Below are 25,372 nucleotides of genomic sequence, written 5' to 3'. Positions count from 1 at the left end.
CAGCCCAGGTCTAAGTGACCTCTCCTCTGTATTATTGCAGTGGGTCCTAACTGGTCTCCCTGCTTCCGTCATTTCCTTTTTCTAATTTATTTTCCACACTGTAACTAGAGTGAGCCTTTTGCAGTATGTCAGATCATATCACTACTCTGCTCAGTGGATATTTACTGCCTAGTCCATGATCATTCTCAGTCATATGGCTGCCAACCCTTCTTCAGAAATCCATGCATAGGGGTGATCCCGAGGCTTTATCATCACCTGGAATGGTTTCATTTGAGAGTCTTCAAAATATTTCTACCATGGTCCACAGCTCCATTAGGCCTTTATCTAAAGCACACTTGATCTTTGACTATACTGAGATCTCCCATTCCTTCACCCATCCTTTTTTGCTTGCCATCCCCTAGATCTGATGGAAATTAAAAGGAATTTAATATTAAAAAAGTATCTTGTTCAACTGCTGTTCGTTTTGACATGTGGTTTAATTATTGAATAATCGCCCCCCACCCCCACCTTGATTTGTGAGGCCTCGTGTATGTACAATCACCTGACATGAATTTTTATATGATAGAATCTGTTTCATTGATCTGTCAAGTTTTGGTGTCAGCACACTCTTTAAATGTTTTTGAAGCTTTATATTAATAGTATGTTTTAATATTTAGTAAGGTTAGTAGCCTCTCATTGACTTTATTTTTCAAAATTGTTGGTGATGGTCTGGTTCTTTATAGTTCCATATGATTTTGAAAACAACTTGGTCAAGTTATGAAAAGCAAAATGTCCATTAGGCTTTTTTTTCTGGAATGGTTTTAAACTGGGCTGACTAGTTTGTATAAGTTAATATTTCATAACACTTTATTAGCTAAAATTTTTACTTTGTAATAGATTAAATTCTTTTTCCCTATGAATGCCAAAGATATATCCTGTTACTTAAAAAGATATGCAAAAAATGAATGATCTGTTAAATTTGTTAAATGATCTGTTAAATTTGTTTTGTTTCAGATCTGTTTCCTTCTCTTTGCCATTCTCTACATCGTCTCCTACTTCATCATCACAAGATACAAGAGAAAATCAGGTTAGTAGAACATTGTTATTAAAGCTTTGATTCTAATGCCAAGCAGTCTAGGCATGGTCCATGGCTATATGGTGTCCATCGGCATAGTTAGTATATTCAGTATGCCCGTGATTGAAGCAAGCAGTTGCCTGGTACTAAGAGCCCTAAAAATAACCTCCAGGGAATCTGACTACTCGCAGGGTCATCTTCTTAGACCCGAGCCCTTTTCTATCACCATTCTTATGTTCAACTAAGAATAGTCCAGGGCTCTTTACTTTCTGGGAAATTCCAGAGTTTATGAGGATATTTGGTTCCCTGTGACTGGCTCTGAATTTGAACATACCCCTCATCACCCCCACCCAGTTCTTTCTCTGACTATCAGAATATCTTTTCTTTTTCTGAAGCGGTATAGAATTTAGAGTCTCCGTAATACCATTTAGCATTCAATTATATATTATATTATCCTTTTATTATTTCATATGTATCCTTATCTCACCAGAGGGACCACTGTATCTTTTCTTTTTTTTTTAATGAATTTTGTGCTGATTAATTCACAGATTTTTATGCCAGAGTTTTATAAGTAACCAGTTACTTTACTGACTTCTGTTAAATCTCAGCTATTTCCTAGAAATCACAAGATTTCCACCTGTGATGCTGGGCTAATAGTAGGTGCCATGTGAATATTTAAGGATTTCATATATTAAAGCTTCATTATGTTATTTTAAACTTGTCAAAATTTTCAAAGAAATCAGGAAATAGTGCTTGCTCTAGTGCACCACTTGGCTCTGTGACTGCACTGAAATACTCCTTGGATTCTATAATCTCTCAAAATTTTCAAGATCTGGGATCCAAGACAGTATCTTAGCTGTTTTTTTTTTTTGTTTTTGTTTTTGTTTTTTGCAGTACGTGGGCCTCTCACTGTTGTGGCCTCTCCCGTTGCGGAGCACAGGCTCCGGACACGCAGGCCCAGCGGCCATGGCTCATGGGCCCAGCCGCTCCGCGGCATGTGGGATCTTCCCGGACCGGAGCACGAACCCATGTCCCCTGCATCAGCAGGCGGACTCTCAACCACTGCGCCACCAGGGAAGCCCTCTTAGCTGTTTTAAAAGATGTTTTGGCACCAGGTTTCATAGATTATGGACACAGAAGGAGGGAGAGATAGAGAATGAATGAATAATGCATTGTTTTAGGGGAAATCAGGGGATGATGAGCAGGAAAATAGGGTATTTATTAGATGCTTTTTAGAGTAATCATGGGAGAGGGTAATGAGGACCCTGGACCTGGTTGGTAGAGGGTTGGCAATAGAATTGAAATGGATATGAAGCTATTAAAACAGCCTTCAAGATATGGTGGTCGGGCCTCCCTGGTGGCGCAGTGGTTGAGAGTCCGCCTGCCGATGCAGGGGATACGGGTTCGTGCCCCGGTCTGGGAGGATCCCATATGCCGCGGAGCGGCTGGGCCCGTGAGCCATGGCTGCTGAGCCTGCGCATCCGGAGCCTGTGCTCCGCAACGGGAGAGGCCACAACAGTGAGAGGCCCGCATACCACAAAAAAAAAAAAAAAAAAAAAAAAAAAAAAAAAAGATATGGTGGTTGATTGGATGTGGGTACAACAGTATAAAAATTAATTGCGGGGCTTCCTTGGTGGCACAGTGGTTGAGAGTCTGCCTGCTGATGCAGGAGACACGGGTTCGTGCCCCGGTCCAGGAAGATCCCACATGCCATGGAGTGGCTGGGCCCGTGAGCCATGGCCGCTGAGCCTGCACGTCCGGAGCCTGTGCTCCGCAACAGGAGAGGCCACAACAGTGAGAGGCCCGCGTACTGCAAAAAAAAATATATATATATATTAATAATAATAAAATAAAATAAAAATAAAAATTAATTGTGACTATGTTACAATTAATTTTATGACTATGTAAAATAGTTTTACGACCAAAGAGACTATGTCTCTTTGGTCGTAAAAGTATTTTGGGCAGTCAGTAATTAAGAATGGAGATTGGTCTAAGAGAATGGCCCAAATATGCCATTGTCACTGAAACAGATGGGCGTTCAGAATTCCATAGACCTACGCGGAGAGCCTTTGAGGACAACCCCAGTTAGGCACTGAGGAGAAGGAGGGGCTGGGGTGTTGTGTAATATTTTTGTAATTGGATCATAGTTTCCTTAGCTGGTAAGATTATGTGGGAGGACAAAAAAGATGGCCAACAGCCATGAGAGAGGGAGAGGGTAGGGTGAGGAAGCACAGGAGCAAGGGCCATCTTGCTCCTACTTAAAAATGACACAGAACTTGATATATTTCTGTCTGTAACTTGAATGAAATGATGAAGTATCAAGGCAGTGGTATCCAAGGTGGTTTAGGATGACCCAAGAAAGTCCTCATTATTACCATTACTAATAATAGACTCAAATTACAGAAAACTATATGAGTTCTAAAATTCTGAATTTTAATTTTATAGTAAAAAAATTTTTTGGCTATTATCAACCAGAAAATTTCATTCATTAGCAATTTCACTGCCATTGTATAACAATAAACTTGATAGTGGTTCTAGGGTTCTACTGAGTTTTATTTCCTTGAGCACTAAATATTTTGGAATATTTTAATTTACATATGGGAGTTTTGTTAATCAGAATTTTTGATCAATCAAAACACTCTGTTCTTTCTAACATATTCTATCCTATCTGATTTAATGAGATTTAGATTTTGATCTGTGCTGAAATAAACACAGTGCTTTTTGAAAATAATTTCTGTTCAATAATTGCTTCTTCAAGTTTATATTTTTGTTCATGCTTTTATTAAATTAATGAAACATTTTGTTGGAAGATAAAAGAATATTAATACCTTGAACATTTTTGCAGATGAGCAAGAAGATGAAGATGCGATAGTCAACAGGATTTCGTATGTATTTTAATGTTCAATTGTCTTGTTTCTCATTCTAAAGTCATAAGTTTTCAAAACTTGATTTTGCCTTTTGGGCAGAAATATGGAAAAAATTCACTTAAAGTATTACAGCACCTTTATCAAATGTTAGTCCTATCCTTGGAAAGCACATATAAGCAAATACATGGATAATTGAGGATTGATTATCTCCTGTTAAAATTTGCTTATTTAAGGAGCCAACAGATTTAATCTTCAGAGGATTTAACCAGGAAATGGGCTTAAGATTGGGAAAATTGCTGGGCCAAAGAAAGAAAGCTCTTGGCTGTTTGAATGGCCTTGGGACAGGGAGCAGACATCTATTCTGGTTAATTGAACACTTAACCTACTGTGAGCACGGAGATGGGCCCAGATGGTCCTCTTAGGTTCCTTATAGCTCTCTTTCTGCTTGTGTACGCTGATGATAGAGCCCAACTAAAGGGCAGACATGAATTCTTTCCCAGTCCTCCAGGTGTGAAGTACTTGTGACATGTGCACCCCTCTCGGTTTAGTCTGCATTCCACTTTTGGTGGTAAATCTACTTAAATGCGTTTGTAGATCAATAATTTGTAAAAAGACAGGAACATATCCCATTGGATTTTACACTTGCATTGTGTTTTATGAAAATATGGCTGTTTCCTTGTGGTGGTGCCGGGGAGCGGCCTCACCTGCTTTACATGGCAGCTGGCGTGGCCTGTCTGAGGGGTTTGAGTTTCTCCCAGCAGGTGGTTTTTGCATCATGGTGATGCGGACAGATGTCCCCTTCCTGAAGGTAGATGTGTGTGCCCTTATAAATTCAGGAAGGGGAAGTGTGGAGGAGAAGGTCACCTGGGAGGGCAGCTTTGACCTAGCCTGTCCCCCTAGCTGCCCCACCCACTGGTCTGTTTGTCTCCCACTGCCTTTCTTCCCTTCTGTGGTGGAGTGAGTGAGAACCGAGGAGTCAGGCAGAGCTGGGTTCACATTCTGAGCTCAGGGTTAACTTGAGTTCAGAAGAGATTGAGAGAGATTCCTTTCCTCCATATGTGAGCTCGAGCTACCACCTACTTTGTAGCATGTTGTGTGGATTAAATAACATACGCAAAAAAAAAGTCAGGGGGTGCTTGGTGCGCGGCAGGTGTGAGCTCAGGGTTGTTGTACTTCTCCCCCAACCCCCTTTCCTTGCCCGCCCTCCTCCCACTGAAGAGGAAGGAGCAGAATGAGATGCTGTGCTTAAAGGAGGAGAAACAGTGGCCCAGGGTTCTGAAAGAGTTCAGACAAGTCCCCAAGGGTAGGTGATGGCCAGCACCATCCGGCCACCTGAGGGAGGGAGGGTTCCCCGCGGCTTCCTGCAGCCCCGCGTCAGGCTGAGGAGTCTTTCCCTGGCCTCTCTCACCTCCCTTTAAACCCACCTTCGCTTTCTCTTTTGCTCCTTAAAGGCCTTCGTTCTGTCCTCTGTTTGTATCCACTCATGCCCCCAAATTCACTCTCTCTGTTCTTTTCAACCCTGCATTACATTTTCTCTCAGCTGGTTGTTGGATTTGATTTGGATCAAAGCGCCTAACTGGTGAAACTGCTTTTAAGGATGGCTTGTCCAGGCAGGAGGGAGGCCTGGTGCGGGGGTCAGAGCATGAGGGGGTGACCTGGTGTTGACTCCCAGGACTTGAGAGGAGAGAGGGATCCAGGCACGATGTTGTCCCAAGGGGGTGAAGAGGGGCACCCACTGCGTTGGGGAGTGCTCTGGCACAGGGACTCAGAGCCCACGTAGGGTGGGAATGGTGTCCCTGGTGGATGGCCTGGCCTGGCTGTCAGTGCTCAGGTGGGGAGGGTGTTCACAGGGCAGGGCAGTCCAAAATGGGGCTCACCTGGGCACATGGTGCCTCTAGGGTGTGGGAGTCAGTGTGGCAGGAGGCTGTTAAAGACAGTGGGGACCACTTACGGTTAGGGAAGCGGGACAACGACAGTGAACACTAAGCAGTTGTGGTGCGGTTGGAGGTTCTGTGTGGACTCAGGTTTTTCAGAATAGTTACTGAACCTAGTCTAGATGTAAAGTATGGGTACGTGTACGTGTTTTTATGCACATGTATACCTAGTGCATACTTACGCCCCCTAGAGCTGCCTGTCCACTGCCTGTCCATGCTCACCTGGGAGCATGACACCGCAAGAGCAAGGAGTATATTTAGCGCCTGGATTTTTGTTTCCACTAAAAGGAATCAGTGCTTCTTGGGGGGAAGGCTGATTGCAGGGCTGGGCTAGGGAAAGTTACAGGCTCCTTTCGTCCATCTTGTAGCGCCACAGTGCAGGGAAGTGCTCAAGAGTGATGGCGGCACATCACGAAGACAGGGAAGCCTTCAGGGGCTTTCACACTTACTCAGGGACAATCTGAGCATCACAGTCAGGATTGTCATGGATCTAACACAGAACAGAGCAGAGCAATCCTGAGTCCACACAGATAGAAACCAACAGGTGAATAACTTATTTGACAAGGAACAGGATATTTTCCTAGTTCCAAACTTAACTTCCCACAAAGGGAAGAGGAACCTTAGAGTGGAGAGCCTTGGCAGACGGCACCTTGGCCGATGAGCAGAGACCGCGACCAGTAATGGGGCAGACAGACATCCTAGGCCACCTGGTAGCCTGTAGAGAGGAGCGTGAAGCATGGCGTCTGTGACTTTCCTGCCTTGTGGACATGTCAGACTCCACAGAGCCAAAGCTGGCTCCCTCATCTCCCTTGGCAGCCCGCTCAGCTGCAGCCGTCCCCGTCAAAGCTGATGTCACAGCTGATGGCTGCTCCACCACTCCCATTCTCACAAGGTGGTCTTGGTCATCCCTGAGCCCTCTCTCATCCCGCACTGGGCAGCCCTGTTGGCTCTGTCCTCAGAATCTGATCCCTTTCAGAAGGCGACATTTCTGAGGTTGCCTTCAGTTCCAAGGCGTGCTGTTTCGTAGTTGTGTGAGCAGTGACGGCTGCCATTTTCTGACTTGACCCAGGGCCTTACCTTGAGGACCCCTTCCCAGCATTTAACTCTGTCCCATCAGCCTTTTATGGATAGTTCTCCTCACAGCTACTCAAGGGCAACAGGGAGCATGGCACTACCTTTTTTTGTATGTCTAGGGCCAACATTGGCAGGCAGATTCTTAACCACTGCACCACGAGGGAAGTCCCTAGGTTTTTGATGTAAGATCCAGTATTATATTTACAGTGACTATATATGTTTAGGATTTTCTGGGTCACTTTTGATTTCAAAACTTCATCTGTTTGCCCTCATAAGCTTACTCCTTGGTCAGATTACATCTCCCAGCTTTAGACCTGGAAGCCATGGTTAGCCTTCACTGCTGCATGCGAGTCAGTGTCATGAGCACCAAGAGAGGAGGGACTGACTTTACTGCGAGGAGCGAGAAGGGAGCCGCTGAGGAGTGCTTCACGGGGCAGATGACGCGGAGGGGGGACCCGAGGGAGAGGGCCAACTGTGCCCAGGACACGGGGCCAGAAAACGCACTCACGTTGGGGGTACGAGGAGGTTAGGTAAGCATGCCTGTATGTGGGAATCTGTCGTGGCCAGAGGAGCCTGGAAGGGCAAATTGGGAGAGCTGTGCGGGACCTGGAATGGGGGGATCGTGGATGTGGTCTTAATTTTCATGTTGGAAGAAGGAAGGAATGGTAGCGACAGACTTGTGAGGACAGAAAGGAAGGTTGCTTGAGGCACTGGTGGGTAAGTGCTGGAGATGGCAGTGGGCCTGGGGCGAGGGTGTGTCTCTGCTTTTCCCAGGAAACGTGTTGTCCGTTTGCAAGGCTCTTTCTGTGTCTGAACTGAATTGTATTTTTGGTGTGTATCATATGGTCTGCATTAAAAAATTGACTAGTGATTTACTGAACAGGGGAGGTTTCATGGTTATTTTCAGCTTTTAAGTAGGAAAACGCTTCTGTTGGTTGCCACAAGATGGCATTGGCTTCAAAGTTACTCTATTAGATGTGTATTTTGAGCGTTTAGTATTATTTTTTCTTATATCTTCTTACATGTATTTTCACATTCTTTCTACATAAAATTTAATGGAATGAATATTAAATTAAGGTTTCATCTCTAATGTCAGTGAGGTTCCCTTTTCCTTTGCCATTTTAGTCTTTTTAAATAATCTTTAAAAAATTAGGTATAAAATTTTTCGACATTTCAGACGTGTAACTGAGAAAGAGAAAGCCCCCTGTAGTCCTACTCTCCTAGGAATTGTTATATATTATGCTAGGTTTTAAAATATACCTCTATTTTCCTGTGTGTAAATATGCACTTTGTGGGGGGGGGCGGGGGGAGAGCATGTTTTATATTTATTGTCCATGCTTTTCTTCATGTTTTTATTTTTAATTTATTTTAGACATCTTCCCATATTAGTACATATTAGAGATATCTTATTTCAAAAAATGACAAAATTGTGTTTTAAATATAGAATATATAATTCTAATAGTTGCCTACAGTTTACTATATAGTTTATTTAACCTTTACCCATTTTAAGAGATGGTAGACCAATAGGTTTGTAAGTTTCTTCTTCCTGAAATAACCATTTTCACGTAATTCTTTTTTCATACTGTGTTCACAAGCATTTTTTCACCTGAACCGGTTTTTGTGTTACTGTTAGCATATATTGCCATAGTTGTTAATTAAATGCAATTGTGAAATAAATACTTAAATTTAAAAGAGGAATGAGACTACAATTTATTCTTCATAAAATGTGTGAAGTATTCTGTCTCTAGTGTATATCTGCTTTAGGCCGACTCTTTAGACTTAATGGTTTTTTCACAGAGTAAGTTTTAGAGTTGGTCTAGTTTAACTTCCAGGACCATATGTATATCACTTGTCTTCCAACTACGTATACTCAATGAAATGCATATGTAATTCTTTTTGGATTTAAAAAATTTAAGAGTTTTGATTCTATTCTTTTTGAATTACTCCCATATTCTTTGCATTTTCCAACCACTGGTAACAATGATGCTCTTCTCTTCCAGGTTGTTTCTGAGCACGTTCACTCTAGCAGTTTCAGCTGGGGCAGTTTTGCTTTTACCCTTCTCAATAATCAGCAATGAAATCCTGCTTGCTTTTCCTCAAAACTACTATATTCAGTGGCTAAATGGCTCCCTGATTCATGGTTAGTATATATTGCTTAATATAATCACAATTAATGTTTTAATTTTCTACTGTACTATATTTAAAATTTTTCCTTTTCTTAGTTTCTTTAATAATTGGCATCTTCCTTCAGTAAACCATTTGAGTCTTTAATAAAATCAGAAAACCAGATTTTACTTACTATTCCTATTCGTAGTTAGTTGTGAAAGGCTTTTCTATAAGAAGCAGTTTTTATACTGACTGTGATTTTGATAAATACAGTTTCATTTAAATATTTAGCAAGAGAATTTTGGTTTATCTGGATATGTCAGAAGAACTCAACCTCCTTAGGATCTAAAAAAAAAACCCACCATCGTTTCTGTTTTGTTTATTTGCTGTTAGTCATTTCATTTATTTATTTCTTTAGTCATTTCAAAATGCATGATAGAAGGGAGAAAACTCTTTTGTCATGGACAAACTTTAAAATTAATGTGGTTTAAAAAAGTAATGACTTATTTTGGCAACATGGTATATTGCCTTGAAGCAAAATAGACCTGAATTCCAATCTTGGCTCTGTCATTTTCTGGACATTTTTAGTGAGGTAGGACATTTTAATTTTAATTTATAAAATAAATTTAAAAATCTAATACACATATCTTTTTTATATGTTTCATTGTCTTTTGCCCACTTTTTTTCATATTGAATTATGTTATCTCTTTATATGTGAAATACATCAGCTATTTATCAGATTTTTGTAAATACGTTTTTCTAGTTGTTAGTTTAATTTTGGTTTTTTTTGGTTACAGAATTTTTGCATTTTTATGTTGTCCAGTCTTTTTCTTCCTTTGATTTCTCTCTTTTTGTGTTTAGGAGATCCTTTCCCTTCCTGAGATGTGACAAATACTCTTTTTTTTCTTGTTCTTTTAAAAATGGTTTTGTTTACACTTAACTGTTTAATCCATCTGGAGTTTATACAGATAACTACCTTTTTTCTTACCCATTTGTGTGTGTTTAAAGAAATACATGTTTGCTGTAGAAAATTTGTAAAACAAAATTTACAGTGAAGAAAATTAATATTACTCACAATCCTACAACCCAGAGAACTACTGTGGATCCTGTGACCTAAACCCTTCAGTGTTGTGTGAGTGCACATGTGAACACATAACCAAATAAATAATGAAATGGAAACCTACTGTACTCACTGTCGACTTGTCTTTGCACCCATCATCATATAGTGGGGAGGTTTCCATGCCTGGAGTACTTTTCTGTGCTATTTACAATATTGCCTAGAGCCATTATAATCATGAATTGTTCCCAGGCTTTTAGTTTAAAAAGCTACATTGTACATCTTTACAAATAAATGTTTGTGTTTAGGACAAATTTCTGCAGTTTACTTTCCCAGTAAGCATACTTTTAAAGGTTTTTGAAAAGATGTTTCCCAATTATTCCTCAGAAAAACTGTCTGATTTTTGCTAGCAGTTCCACTTTCATGTAGTGTGTGAGCATCTCTGTTCCCAAAATGTATCTTCACCAATTTTGGGTGTTAGTTAAAAAAAACCTACCAATTCAATAGATGAGAAGTTTCCATTTTTAAATTTACCTTTCTTTAATTACTAGTGAGGGTGGACATTTACAAAGCACATTTTTAGGTCATTTGTATTTATTTTTTAGTAAATTGCCTCCCTGTATTTCCTTTGCCCATTTTTGCAGTGTTTTTAAGCATTAGCTATCTATCAGGTTAATTGCAAACATTTCCTTCCCAATTGTCCTTTAATACTGCTTATCCTGTTTCTTGACAAGAAGAATTTTAACACATTAGTCTATCACATACTTTACACTGGGCTTGTGGTTTCTGTCAGGCTTCAGAGTCATTGATGCTCTGAAGACCAAATGAATTCAGTAAACTTAGGACTAATAAGTGAATAAAGAGAAATTACTGCATTTTTGTTGCTTAGCAATTGAAAAACTCAAGCAAATTAAGGTTGTTACTGAAATTGACGCAAAAAGTAAGCCATCTGCTGAAAAGTCACTATGAAAGGCAGGAAACAACCTGGAAAGTAATGGTGAGTTGAAAAATATATTTATCAGGATTTTTCTGGTGGATTATTTTTAGGTGACAGTGCTGTGTGTTATTAACCGATACATAGATAATATATGATTTACAAATGTTTTTTGCATATGTTGTCTGAAACATTTGTCGAAGACTATTCCCTCTGGCCCTAGCTTTCTGTAAGGCTGTGGGTTCTGTGGGCATACATTTTTGAGGGTTGAGCTCCAGGTGTTTTCACTAGCAGTGCAGGCGGTCTCACGCCAGGCTAACTAGTATTATGAGTGAACTGGCCTTTGTTTCCAGTTTTACTAAATAGAAATTGTATGATATACTTAATGACCTTCAAATACTCTAAATCAGAGCCATTTCTTTTATTCTGTTTATGGACTGGAAGTGAGAGATACCAGTATATGACATGCTGTCTATTTAATGCTGGAGGCATTAACCTTGGAAGTAAATGTATTTGTTTGTGTTGGTTGTCTTTCTCATTATAGTGTTAAGGGGTGTAAGCTCAGGCCTTGTACCTTGTTTATAAATCAGGACTTAGAACAGTGCTTCCCACATAGTGGTAGCCCAGTAAACATCTGTTGAGTGAGTAGATAAACTATAAACAATAACTTTAACCTCCAGGGGACCACATCAGCTGAAAGTTGGGGAGCTAGAGGAAGAGCCCTCTAAGTTATATCATTGCTTCTAGATGTATTCTCAGAAATTGGTCTTGGGAAGCCTAAGCCGTCAGCTCTGGACATTGTTCTTGAGGGTTTTATGACCCCTGACTTTGTTTCTGCTTCTAATTTTTTGGTAGATCTGTATCCTTTACTGCATATAGTGAATTTCATAAAGCTTCCTATTTATCTTTCTCTTCTGAATTCATAGTTTTTTTTTTAACCTTGTGGATGACATCCAAGGGAGTGTTTATTTCCTTAGATTGTCTTGGGGTTGAAGATTTGTCAACCTCAGATATGCTTGCTTCTTTGCTTTTAAAAAATTATAACAATTAATGGGGCCAAATTGTCATAAGGGAGACCCAGGAGAGCCCATGGGATAGTTCCAGTATGAGCTTGAAGGCCTCAGTGGTGACAGTAGCCAGGTCAGCTTTGGAGAGTGTAAGTCTGTGTCGCTGAGCCTATGCATAACCTCCATCCCTGCCACCATGGCCACTTTTTTCATGAGCTCATTGGGTGATTACAGGGGTGGCTTGGGAAAGAGGTTGACTGGAATCTGTAGAACTAGGATAAGGTAATTCTATCCACTTTAATATTAAAATCCTCTGCTGAGGTCCCCCTTTAATGAGCAGTCACATGGGATACAAATATCTTCACCTTTTTCTTTTTTCCCATTTTGAGTGGTCTATCTGCATATCTCTTCTCCAAGTTTCCTTGTTACCAGTTTTCCAATTATGTTCCTTCCAAGTCCCCAGCCATCCAGCCAAGCCATTGGCCAATATGAATATATAATTGCATGTCTGGCCATTTTTCCAAGCAAAGTGAACAGTCAGGTACACTGCCCAAAGTCCTGTCCACCGGGAGGATTCCCCTTCACCACTGTCCTTTGGAGATGTCCCAAGGAGGGCTGTAGTGCTGCAGCTGTCCACTTGGGGGCGGTGTCTGCATATTGTGCAGAGCCGTCTGTGAGTCAGGCCCAGACTTCTCTTCCTCTGCCAGCTGATCCGGAGGAATCCCCACGAGGCCAGGGGAGAGAAAGCAGAGCAGCAGGAGTGAGGACCGTGGGCATCTGGGCCACTTCTTCATGTGACTTACTTGTGCCTGCAGGGCCCGCTTGGGTATGATCATGTATATACCACCTCCATCTGACTTCAGGTTGTTGCTGTGCACCCCCACATTATGGCTTGGTGGGCTAGATAAAGATAACACCATCTCATGATGGGCAGCTCAGGTCGCATGGTAGCTTGGTGGCCCACGGTCAAGTCTCTGCTAAGGCCCAACAGCAAACCAATAGCTGTTTCTCAGAAGGAAGGTAGTTATCTGCAGGGGATGGCAGGGCTTTGCTCTGAAATCCTAAGAGCCTTTGCTGTGATTCACCTCTAGGGGCTGCCAAAGGCTCCGAACTGCATACTGTCTGCTGCCGATGCTTCTAGCACCACTGGATCTGCTGGATCATAAGGCCAAGGGTGGAGCAGCTTGCATAGCCGCCTGGAGCTGCAGAGCTGCAAAGCCTTCTCTTGTTCTGGGCCCCACTCTAAACCAGCAGCTTTTTGGGTCACTCAGTAAATGGGCTAGAGTAACACAACCAAGTGAGGAATATGTTGCCTCCCAAATTCAAAGAAGCCCACTGAGCATTGTGCCTGTTTTGGTTGTAGGAGAGGCCAGATGCAGCAGTCCTTAGAAGGGGTATCTTGACATGGCCCACACCACTGGACCCCTAGAAATTTCACTGAAGTAGAAGGCTCCTGAATTTTTGTTAGATTTATTTCCCACCCTCTGATATGAAAATGTCTTACCAATTAGAGCGGTGGCTACTTCTCACTCACTCGGTCTCATTAGCATAGTGTCATCAGTGTAGTGGAGCGACGTGCAATCTTCTGGAAGGGAATGGTGATCAAGATCCCTGCAAACTAAATTGTGTAGGTCCAGAGGGGTGGTATATCCCTGAGTTAGGACAGTGAAGGTGTATTGCTTGCCTTGCCAGCTGGAAGCAAAATGCTTCTGGTGGGCCTTATGGACAGGGATGGAGAAAAAAAGCATTTGTCACATCAGTAGCCGCATACCAGGTACCAGGAGATGTGTTCATTTACCCTAGCAACTAAACCAAGTCTGCTATGGCAGCTACAATTAGAGTCACCACCTGGTTAAGCTTACGAGAATCCACTGTCATTCTCCAGGATCCGTCTTTCTTGGGGATGTGGGAATCACTACCCCTCATCTTTCAAGTCCTTGATGGCTGCACTAATCCCTGCATTACCTTCAGGAATGTGGGATTTCTTTTGGGTTACTATTTTCCTAGTTAGAGGCAGTTCTAGTGGCCTCTGTTTGGCCTTTCTTACTATAATAGCCCTTTCTCCACAGGTCAGGGAACCATTGTGGGGATTCTGCCCGCTTTTGAGCATATCCATTCCGATTGTGCATTCCAGAGCTGGGGAAAGAACCGTAGAACAGGTTCAGGGACCCACTGTGAGACGTGTGAGACCTGAGCTGAAACTCTCCTGACTACCTGACCTCCACAAGCCCCTGCTCTGACTGGGGTGATGTTTTGGGTCCCCTGGAGATAGTGTCAGTTCAGAGCCAGATATGTTTTGTGAATTTGTACTAAAGTCTTTGAGGACTGGGAACATGTCTTAAATTCTCTTAATCTCCCATGAGGCACCTGTCCCAGTTCTTGCACACTGAAAATGTTCAATAACGATTCATTGATTGGATGAGTAATAGTTATTAATTGTATCATTAGGAATACTTTGGTAAAAGTAGACTTAATTTGAAAAGAAATTTAATGGCTTATTCTAAAAATTATCAATATGGAACGATTGTGCCGTTAAAGTGTGAATCACATGAGGATTAGAGGCTAAACTATGTGTCAATAATGCTTTGGTATGTGTAAATATATTCAGTTTGGCTTAAGTACAGTGTTTGGATCTTGGACATGTGTTTGAAATGTTATGTGTTAACTATATTACCTTGGAATGCCACTTCACTTCTCTGGGCTAGAATTAATAAATTACATTAATAAATAATAATATAGTTTATTATAGGATGATACAAAAGGGGCAGATATGGCAAATTAAAATGATGGCTAAAATTTGTATTGTTATTTTTATTATTATAATTATAATTTATTATTAGAATTAAAATAGAAAAAGCATAAAAAATGGACAGAAAAAAGAAAGTATCTCTTTGTATTCACTTTCTGTATCTTGACTACTGTTAAAAAAATTAGTAGAAAAATATGAAACTCTTTAGTTCCATAAATTAAAAAATCATGATTCACCTGCTTAATGGGTTTTCCTTTTTGAGTGATGAGAATGTTTTGGAACTAGATAAAGGTAGTGGTTGCACAACATTGCGAATGCACTAATGCCACTGAATTATTCATTTTAAAATGGTAATTTTATGTATGTGAGTTTAAAATTAATATAAAAATGAAACATCGATACATCTTGGGGTGTAATTAAGTTGTAGCCTTAAATAAAATAAGGAAATAATTCTTCAGTTTTTGAGGTATTTTCTCTCAGTGGGGCCCAGTTTTTGCTAAGCTATCCATACTCACTTGTGACCAGAGACACACATTTAGAACATGATTGCCCGTTTTAAGATTCAGCCTGTTAAGAGATAACCGCAGTGAATCTGACTTGACTTTTTGCAAGGTATGTGTGCTTTATTTTGATTTGTCAACATGAATAGCCAATACGCTGTTTTGGACATGATGAAGGAACAGTACAAAATTCATCTTTGTTTTATACATTTTCAAGTCCCACAGAAGGTCAGAAAGTTCAAACTTTTAGATTATAAGCAATTAAACTTAAAAAAATGAAAAATAAGTATTATGTTTACTTATGTATAAATATTAAATCAAAAGTCAGTTCTTAAGATATTTTAAGGTACCATTGTTAATTAAATGTTACTAACAATTTCTAGTTAATTGGTCTCAGTAGTTCAGTGATTTGTTATAATGTGCATCCCTATAGTTACTGCATATTTATTGTTTATAATAGTAAAAATAAAAAGCAGTCTACGTAGGAAATTTGCTTAATTAAATTTTGGTAGATCCAAACAGTGGAATGCTTTTTTGACCATTATAGATGATGATGATGTAGATGAGTATTTGTTGATATAGAAAGATGTCGAAAAAAATGTTTTTCTCTGGGTGGTGGGATTATATGATATAAAAAATTTATATTTATAAACGAAGTTTGTTTTGGTGCTTGCCTTGTATAATATTTCTATAGTAGATGTGTATTGCTTTTTTGATATAAGAAAAAACTTAAAAAGTTTAATAGCTTATTGCTATAATCGTTCTTTTTGGTTTTTTTCCCTTCTAAGGGAAAAGCTTTTGCATAACCAAAAGCTATTTTAATTCTGAAGTTCTCACAATACTCACTATTCAAAAGCAAACTTGCAGTCTTTCCTTTAAAGCTTATGCTTTCTTCATAGCATTTTTAAAATTATGTGTCACTTTTTGACAATTGGATTAGATTCTTAATTCCAGTGAAATATTGGTTTTAACTTAGTTTTGTTATTTTGGAAATTATTGAATATAGCTGAATTCGGATTAATTTTCTTATTTAAGTTCATGAAGTTTTTTGTGTGGTTAAAAAGTGATAGATTATTTGCTTCATAGTGTTGTATATTGTATTGAAATATTTTGTGACTCCAGCAGATGGAGCTAGAAGGTAATGCATCCATTGGTGATCTGGCAATTCAGTTTGGTTTGCTTGGGTTTTAGACTAATTATTCTGGGAATATTAAATAACTTTTAAGTTTACATACCTCTTTTGGGGATAGACATTGAATATCTTTCAAAAAGATTGTCGTTGAAACTGATTTAGATAAACTACAAGGTTTCTGAATTTTTAGGGTTCTACTACCATGTCGGAGAGCACATAATTTTAGCTTTCTGAAGTAGAGAAATTTAGCTAACATTTCTTTTTATTTTACAAATTAATATATAATAATATATAATACAATAAAAGTGGTGGTAGTATGTATTTATGTGTATTAGCTCTAATTTTAAATTTTGGAATGTTTTATCAAAATTGTAGAATATTCTTAAGGGATATTTATGTGTGTATGTCTGATGTATGTTTGCAAAATGCTGGAAACTTACTAAGTTTTACACAGTTTCCAAGAATAAAATGGCAACTTAGGAGTGTACAGTAGCTTTATTATTTTTCTATATATTAAATGTTCTTCTCATAGTAACTTTAACTTTCTTATACGTTGCAAATTTGATAATTAAATGAGCATAAGCTGAGTCTGAAGCTTTCACACATATTATGGCTAATAAAACTTAATTTTTTGCATTGAATTATTTAGACTGAAAAAAAGCTGGTTATTTACATAGATGATTGTATTGTTACGTAGTATGTTAACTCTTAAATTCTTTGTGTTAAGTGAATTTTTCTTGCAAAAGTAAATATGGTGGAGGTTATATCTCTTTTTGCAATTGTGGTTGATAAGACCATCAGCAGTAATGTTGAATCTCCTGGAAAAAGGAAAGTGGGGAAAATCAAAAAAATTTTTTAATTGTATGTATTATATATAAAGTTCAGTATATAAAAGAAGGTATCTAATTTCATTGCAAACTTAAATGAGTTGTTATTCAGAATCTTTGTGATCATCCTGATCATTTTCTTCACTTGTTCAGCAGATTGCTGCTTGATAATATCTGTTGATAAAGATTTCTTTATATAAATTTTCATAACTATCTTCACTTTAAGTAGGTTGGTTAGTCAGAATAGATACGTTTACTGATATGTGATCTTTTGCCTATAAGGCAGACTTCTGTTTTTTAACTTTTGATTTCCAGAGAAGAATTTGAATTTGTATTTTTCACTACATGAAAGGGACACATATGATTAGAAAGGTAAGTTCTGGAAGTATGTATATTTAGAGCTCGATAACAATAATAAAGTCTGTTTTTTACCATGGATGATAATTGATTGTTTCAAATTACAAAACCTAAGTAAATTTTTTCCCTCCAATTATAAAATTATAATGAAGCATTCAAGGGTTTATATTAATGGTTGCAAATATTTGAGAGCAATCTTTGAAGCCCCTGCCACGCGATAATTTGTGATTTTGCAGAGGCTAGAATATGAATTGTGCTTAGTGATGCTAGAAAATAAATAGGCTGAGATCTGTGGCTGATGAGGGGCCCAGCTAGCATCTCCACCTCAATTAAGCTTTGCCGTTCTCTGCCTTTTCTTAGGCATTTTGTGGGGAAGTTATATGACATAGTGAGGTGAAGGATATTGAGTTTCACAGAGGAGTTTAAATTTGTGTCTTTATGTGCTCCTTATAGAAAACTTAGAATATGTAGGCCAGTGGGAAGAAAAAATCATCCGTAATTCCACTACATTCACACTGTTAATAATTTGGTTTATTTCTTTGTAATTTATTTTCTGTGCCTATTTTTTGTCATTGTTGTTCTCATATATTTTTCATGTCATATAAGTATACAGATTGTTGTTATGTACTTTTTTTTGGTGTAATTAATGAGAATCATTCTTTAAGGAAAGGGCTGAGACCTAATTTTAGCTGTAACTCATATCACTTTTTTGTCTATCTGGTCTGATTGCTGATGTGCATTGGAATTTTACAGGGTTTTGGACCATTTGCATTATGTTGAGACAGGGCGGGGAGAGGCACTGACATTAATTTAACATTTTGGTATGTTATTTCTCTTCTGTTCACATGTGATCTATGAGTTACGTTATAGCCCATTTTATACATGAGGAAGCAGGATGACAGAGTTGAAGTCCCTTTTCCAGGTCACGTATAACTGATAGTTGCAAACCCAGGCTGGTCAGACATAAAGTGCCCCCCACTTAGACATCTGCTGCCGCATCTTCACAGTGTGAATCCCTTGTTGTGCACTAAGTACACAGAATACATTCAATATTTTATTGAAGTTGGATTTGTTAAAACCTTTCTGTATTTGAAAGATGTTTTGGTATCGTAAGGCTTGGGTGTACATGTACACAAAAATATAAACAAATGTAGAAGTGTTAGTTCTGTTTAAGTGTCTTACAAACTGGTCAGAAGCTCAACTAAGCATTTTGTTTTACACAGATGGGTAGAATTAATGGGCTGTCATATTCTCAGTTTAAACATTTCCCTTAGTAAAATCTTATGAAACTGATGTTCTCTTTTTGGCAAACAAACAAAAGACCCTCAGCTTAGGGTCTCATGGGCTGAAATTAAGGTTTTCACAGATTTGTTTTCTTTATTGGAGGCTCTGGGGAAGAATTTGCTTCAAAGTTCATTCAGGTTGTTGGCTCAATTTAGTTCTTTGTGGTTGTAAGACTGAGGCCCCCATTTCCTTGCTAGCTGTTAGTCAGGTGCCAATCTTTGCCCTATAGGCTGTCTGCCTCTTTTCTCAGGTTTTCCATGTGATGCCCCCTCCAGCAAAGTTGTGTCAAGTTCCTCCCTGTCTTACCCTTCTGCTGCATCTCTGATTCCTCTTAGAGAAAATTCTCTGCTTTTAAGGGCTCCTTTGGTTAGGTTGTACCCACCTGGCTAATCCAAGATCGTTTCCCCCTCTCTCTTTATTAAGGTCCATAGCCTTAATTATATCTGCAACATCCTTTTTTGCCATGTATATTGGGTTGAAAAGTGTTTTCTCCAAATTCGTGTCCATTTAGAACCTCAGAACGTAACCTTATTTGGAAATAATATCTTTGCTGATATAATTAGTAAAGTAAGGTCATAATGGATTAGGGTGGGCCCTAGTCCGATAACTAGTATCCTTATAAGAAGATAAAACAGAGACATACACAGGGGAGGAATGTGAAGACAAAGGCAGAGATTGGAGTGATGAATCGACAAGCCCAGGAATGCGAAATGTTACAGGCAGCCACCTCTAAGGAAGGATTCTTCCTTAGAACCTCCAGAAGGAGTATGGTCCTGCTGGCACCTTGATTTTGGACTTCTAGCCTCCACAACTGTGAGAGAATAAATTTCTGTTGTTTGAAGGCATCCAGTTTGTGGTACTTTGTTACAGAAGCCCCAGAAAACTAATATACCTTGTAACATATTCACTAATATACTGTATAACAATTCCAGGGATTAAGGCATGGATATCCTTGGGGGTTCACTCTGCCTACCATGAGACTTCAGCTGAGTACAAAGCAGGAAAATACAACCTATAATGAAGAGAAAAATCAGTTAAAACTTACAGTTGACGCAGATTCAGAATTAGTAGACAAGAGCATTGAAACATTTCTTGTAAGTATTTCATACGTTCCAGAAGCTGGAGGAAAGACTGAACATAACTGAACATATTGAGACATAAAAGATGTAAAAAAAGAACCAAATAAACTTCTAGAGATGAAACCTGTAATATCTGACATGAAAATATATTGGATGGGATAAAAGCAAATTAGATATTTTTGCAGAAGAGATTAGTGAACTCTGAGACATAGCAACAGAAAACAGTCTAAAAAAGAAACAAAAAAATGACTGAAAAACTGACCAGGGCATCAGTGATATAATTGATGTTCCTAAAAGACAGAGGGTTAAGAAAAATATTTGAAAAATGGATGGCAGAAAGATTTCAAGATTAGATGAAAACTGTAAACCCTCTTATCCAAGAGGCTCAACTAGCCCTAGTTACAGGAGACCTGCCAAGATACATCATCAGATTGGTCAAAACCAGTGATATGGAGAAATCTTAAAAGCATTCAGAGAAAAAGACATAAAGTACAGAGGAGCAATGATGCGAATTCCAGCATATTTCTTGCGGGAAAAAAATGCAGCCCAGATGGCAGGGTAGCAACATCTTTAAAGTACCAAAAAAAGAAAGCCCCATCAACCTAGTTCTATATCCAGTGAAAATATTTTTCCAAAACAAAGTCAAAATAAAGACAGTGTCAGATATACGAAAGGTGAAAGTTCATCACCACAGACCTATACTACCAAAAATAAGGGACATCCTTTAGGCAGAGGCAAATTGGTAGAAGATAGAAATCTGGATCTGTAAAACAGAATGAAGATCACTAGAAGTGGGGAATTTGAGGATAAATATAAAAGAGTATTTCTATATCATATAAATCTTATTAAAAGAGAATTGGGGGCTTCCCTGGTGGCGCAGTGGTTGAGAGTCCGCCTGCCGATGCAGGGGACACGGGTTCGTGCCCCGGTCTGGGAAGATCCCACATGCCATGGAGCGGCCAGGCCCGTGAGCCATGGCCGCTGAGCCTGCGCGTCTGGAGCCTGTGCTCCGCTACGGGAGAGGCCACGGCAGTGAGAGGCCCGCATACCGCAAAAAAAAAAAAAAAAAAAGAGAATTGGCTCTTTAAATAAAAAATAGTAACAGTAAATTGTGAGTTTTATAACGTGCAAGTAAAAGCGCATGACAACAATAATGCAAGGGCAGGAGGAAAAAAATGGCAATAGACTGTTGTAAGGTTCTTAGGCTGTACGTGAAGTATTGTAGTACCTCTTTTTTTTTTTTTTTTTTTCTGGTACGCGGGCTTCTCACTGTTGTGGCCTCTCCCGTTGCGGAGCACAGGCTCCGGACGCGCAGGCTCAGCGGCCATGGCTCACGGGCCCAGCTGCTCCGCGGCATGTGGGATCTTCCCAGACCGGGGCATGAACCCGTGTCCCCTGCATCAGCAGGCGGACTCTCAACCACTGCGCCACCAGGGAAGCCCTTGTAGTACCTCTTGAAGGCAGATTATGATGAGTTAAAGGTGTATATGATAAACCCCAAACAACCCTAGAGTAGCTGAAAGAGGAGATAGAGTCAGTAAGCAAACAAAAGAAATAGAATGGAGTCATAACAATAGTTAATCCAAAGGGTCACCGAAAAAGAAGGCAAAGAGAAGACAGAACAGTGGGGCAAGTAGAAGACAAAGAGCAAATTGATATACTGAAGCCTGATCATATCAATAAATATCAGTGGTCTAAACATTCCAATTTAAAGGCAGAGATTATCAGATTGAATAAAAAAGAAAGCCAAGTATATGCTCCCTATAAGAAACTCACTTTAAATGTAAACACACACATAGGTTAACAGCAATAGCAAAAAGATTTACTATACTAATTCTAATGAAAAGGAAGATGGTATAGGTATGTTATCAGAAAAGGGTAAGGAATGTTATCAGGGGTAAAGAAGGTAATTTCATAATGATGAAGGGGTTCATTCATCAAAAGAATATAGGAATAAATGTTCCCTATTATCTACCTATCTACCTAAAAAATACCTATTTATTAAGTACCTATTAAATACATGAAGCAAAAACTTACAGAAATGAAAAGATTAATAAACAAAATCACAATTCAGACACATCACTATCCCCTTTTCAATAAGTGATAGAACAAGTAGCCAGGAAAAAATTAAGGATTTTTAACACTTAACTAACTTGGCCTAATTTGTATTTATGGAACACTCAGCCCAACAATAGTGAAAGACACATTCTTTTCAAGTACTTTGGGAACATTTACCAAGAAAACCATATTCTGTGCCATGAAACAAGTCTCAGTATTTTAAGTCATATATGCTCTCTAACAACAGTGAAGTTAAATGGGAAATCATGACAGCAGCATATCTAGAAAATCCCTCAAGTATTTGGTATCTAAATAACATACTTCACAATAACTCTTAGGTCAGAGAAGAAATCAAAAGGGAAATTTGAAAGTACTTTGAACTCAATGAAAATGAAAATGAAACATTCCAAAATTTATAGCACAAAGATACCTGTTTTAGAAAAGAAAAAAAGGTCTTAAATTAATTCCTACAGCTTCCACCATAAGAAACTAGAAAAAGGAGAGCAAATGAATCCCAAAGTAAGAGGATGGGAAATAAAAAAGATGGGAGGAGAAAGGAACAAAATAAAAAACAGAAAATGTAGAGAAAATCAATGAGAGGATCAATAATATTGATAAGGCTTTAGCCAGATTGATCAGAAAAAAAAGATACCAGTTATCAATATCAGGAATGAGAGATGTGATATCACTATAGATTCTACAGCTGTTAAAAGCATAATTAGTGCATATTATGAACACCTTTATGCCAATAAATTCAAGAACGTAGAGAAATGGAAAAATTCCTTGAAAGGCAAAAACTATTGAAACCCTCTCAGACATTGTGGAAATGTTGCAAACATTCTCACAAAACTCTAGGCTAAGAAGAATTCATTTTCAGTCCTCCCAAATATTTAAGGAAGAAATAATGCCAATTCTACACAAACTTTTTAAGAAAATTGAAAATGAGGGAATACTTCCTAACTCTGTGGCCAGCATTACCCTGATACCAAAACCAGACAGACATACATGAAAACTAGAGAAGAATATCCCTCATGAATATAGATGCATAAATTTTAAACAAAATTTTAGCAAATCAAATATAACAATAAATAAAAAGGGTAATACATCATGACTTTTGACAAAATCAATGAATTTAATTTACCATATGCACATACTAAAAAAGAAAATTCATACGGTCATCATAATATACACAGAAAAAGCATAGGACAAAATTCAATGTCCATTCCTGATAAAATCTCTCAGCAAGTAAGGCATGAAAGGGAGTTCCCTCATCTTAATAAAGAGCATCTATGAAAACCCTACAGGTAACATCATACTTAATAGTGAAAGGCTGAATGCTTTTTTTCCCTGAGATCCCCTCTTATCACTTCTATTCAACATGGTTCTGGTGATTTTTAAAGAATAAAGGACATTGAGATTGGAAAGGAAAAAGTAAAACTGTCTCTGTTAACAGATTATATGGCTATATAGAAATTCTGATGGAATCTATTATAGGAAAGCTATTAGAACTAATAAGTGAATTTTTTAAGGTTGCAAAGATACAAGATCAATATATAAAACTCCATTGCATTTCTGTATGCTAGCAATGGATAACTGGAAATTGATTTAAAAACCAGTGCCGTTTATATACAGTAGAATCAAAAATATGAAATGCTTAGGGATGTGCGAGACCTATATACTGTAAACTAGGAAACACTGCTGAGGAAAATTAAAGCATACTGTAATAAATGGAGAGAAGTTCATAGATTAGAAGACAGTACTGTAAAGATGTTAGTTCTCCCCAAATTGATCTATAGATTCAACACAATCTTAGTCAAAATACCAGGATGATTTTTTTGTAGAAATTGAAAAGCTGATCTAAGATTTCAGATAGGAATTCAAATGACTTATATTAGCCAAAACAACTTAGAAAGAGAACAAAATTGGAGGACTGACTACCCAACTCAAAGATTATTTTAAGGCCATAGTAATTGATACTGTGCTGTATGCATTAGCAGGAAGATAGATAGAGCAACTCAATAGAATAGAGAGTCCAGGAATATATCCAAACATATTGTAAATTTATTTTTAACAAAGGTGCAAAGGCTATTTGGAGGAAAAGCCTATTTTCAACAAATGGTACTGGAGCAATTGGATAATCGTAGGTAAAAAATGAACTTAAATCCATATCTGGCTCCATATACAGAAAGTAATTTGAAAGAATCGTAGATCTAAATGTAAATCCTAAAACTGTAACACTTGTAAAAAGGTAATATAGGAGAAAGTCTTTGACACTGGACTAGACCATAATTTCTTGGGTAAGATAGCTAAAGCATGATCCGTAAAGAAAACATTGATAAATTGGACTTCGTCAACATTAAGAAATTTTGTTCTTTGAAAGATACTGTTAAGAGGATGAAAAAACAATTCACAAAGTAGGAGAAAATATCTGTAAATCATATGCCTGATAAAACACTTGTATTCAGAGTATATAAAGTATACTCAGTAAGTAAACAGACAACCCAATGAAACAATGGGCAACAGATTTGAAGAGACATTTTAGCAAAGAAGGTGTAAATGGATGGCAGATAAGTTCATGAGAAGATGTTCACGTCATTATTCATTGGGGAAATGCAAATTAAAGCAGTAATGAGATACCACTGTGCACCTATTAGAATGGCTGAAACGGAAAAGACTGCCCAAACCACTTCTTGTCAACATGTGGATGAGATTTGAATCCTGCTGGTAGGAATGTGAAATTATACACCCACTTCGGAAAACATTTTGGCAGTTTCTTAAAATGTTAAACGTACACCTACTATATGACCCAGACATTGCATGCCCACATATTTACCCCAAAGACATGAAAGCCTGTGTCCATATGAAGACTCATATGTGAGTGTTTATAAGAGCTTTAGTTGTGAGAGCCACAACTCAGATAGCAGTTTGCCTATGGATGGATGCAGTGTAGTAACTGGATTCAATCTGATACAAAGGGATAGACTACTGATACTGCCACAGTGTTGAAAAATCTCAGAAGAATTGTGCTAGGTGACAGAAGCCAGACAAAAACAGGAGTACATACTACACTTACCATTTATAGAAAATTTTAGAAAATACAGTCTTATAAAGTGTAGAATCTGGCTGATGGAGAATGGGTGGGATAGGGAGTGGCAGGAGACACTGGTTATAAAATGGTGTTAGGAAACTTGGGGGTGATGGATATATTATCTTGCTTATGGTGACATAACTGCCACATTTTATGAAATTGTACAATTTGTGTGTAGTTTATGTCAATTGTAACTCAACAAATTTTTTAGAAACTAATATTTTTACTATTTATATATGTCGTGATTTTCTGCAAAGTGAACATG

The 25,372-nt window shown here is 38.4% G+C and overlaps 1 protein-coding gene across 1 annotated transcript in view; it reads left to right on the top strand.

The window, feature by feature from the left end:
- Positions 1-25,372, top strand: part of LMBR1 (limb development membrane protein 1) — a gene marked incomplete at both ends in the record, with an annotated part of 149,775 nt that overhangs the window by 21,590 nt on the left and 102,813 nt on the right. Inside the window, 3 exon segments of the mRNA XM_079711811.1 lie at positions 994-1,066; positions 3,900-3,939; positions 8,930-9,069. Of these exon segments, the coding sequence (XP_079567937.1) occupies positions 994-1,066; positions 3,900-3,939; positions 8,930-9,069 (253 nt within the window).

The sequence above is a fragment of the Hyperoodon ampullatus genome, assembly GCF_949752795.1.
Source record: "Hyperoodon ampullatus genome assembly, chromosome: 9".
Lineage (NCBI taxonomy): Eukaryota > Metazoa > Chordata > Mammalia > Artiodactyla > Ziphiidae > Hyperoodon > Hyperoodon ampullatus.
Note: the sequence above shows the minus strand (reverse complement) of the source record. Positions and strands in the feature narration are given on the sequence as shown.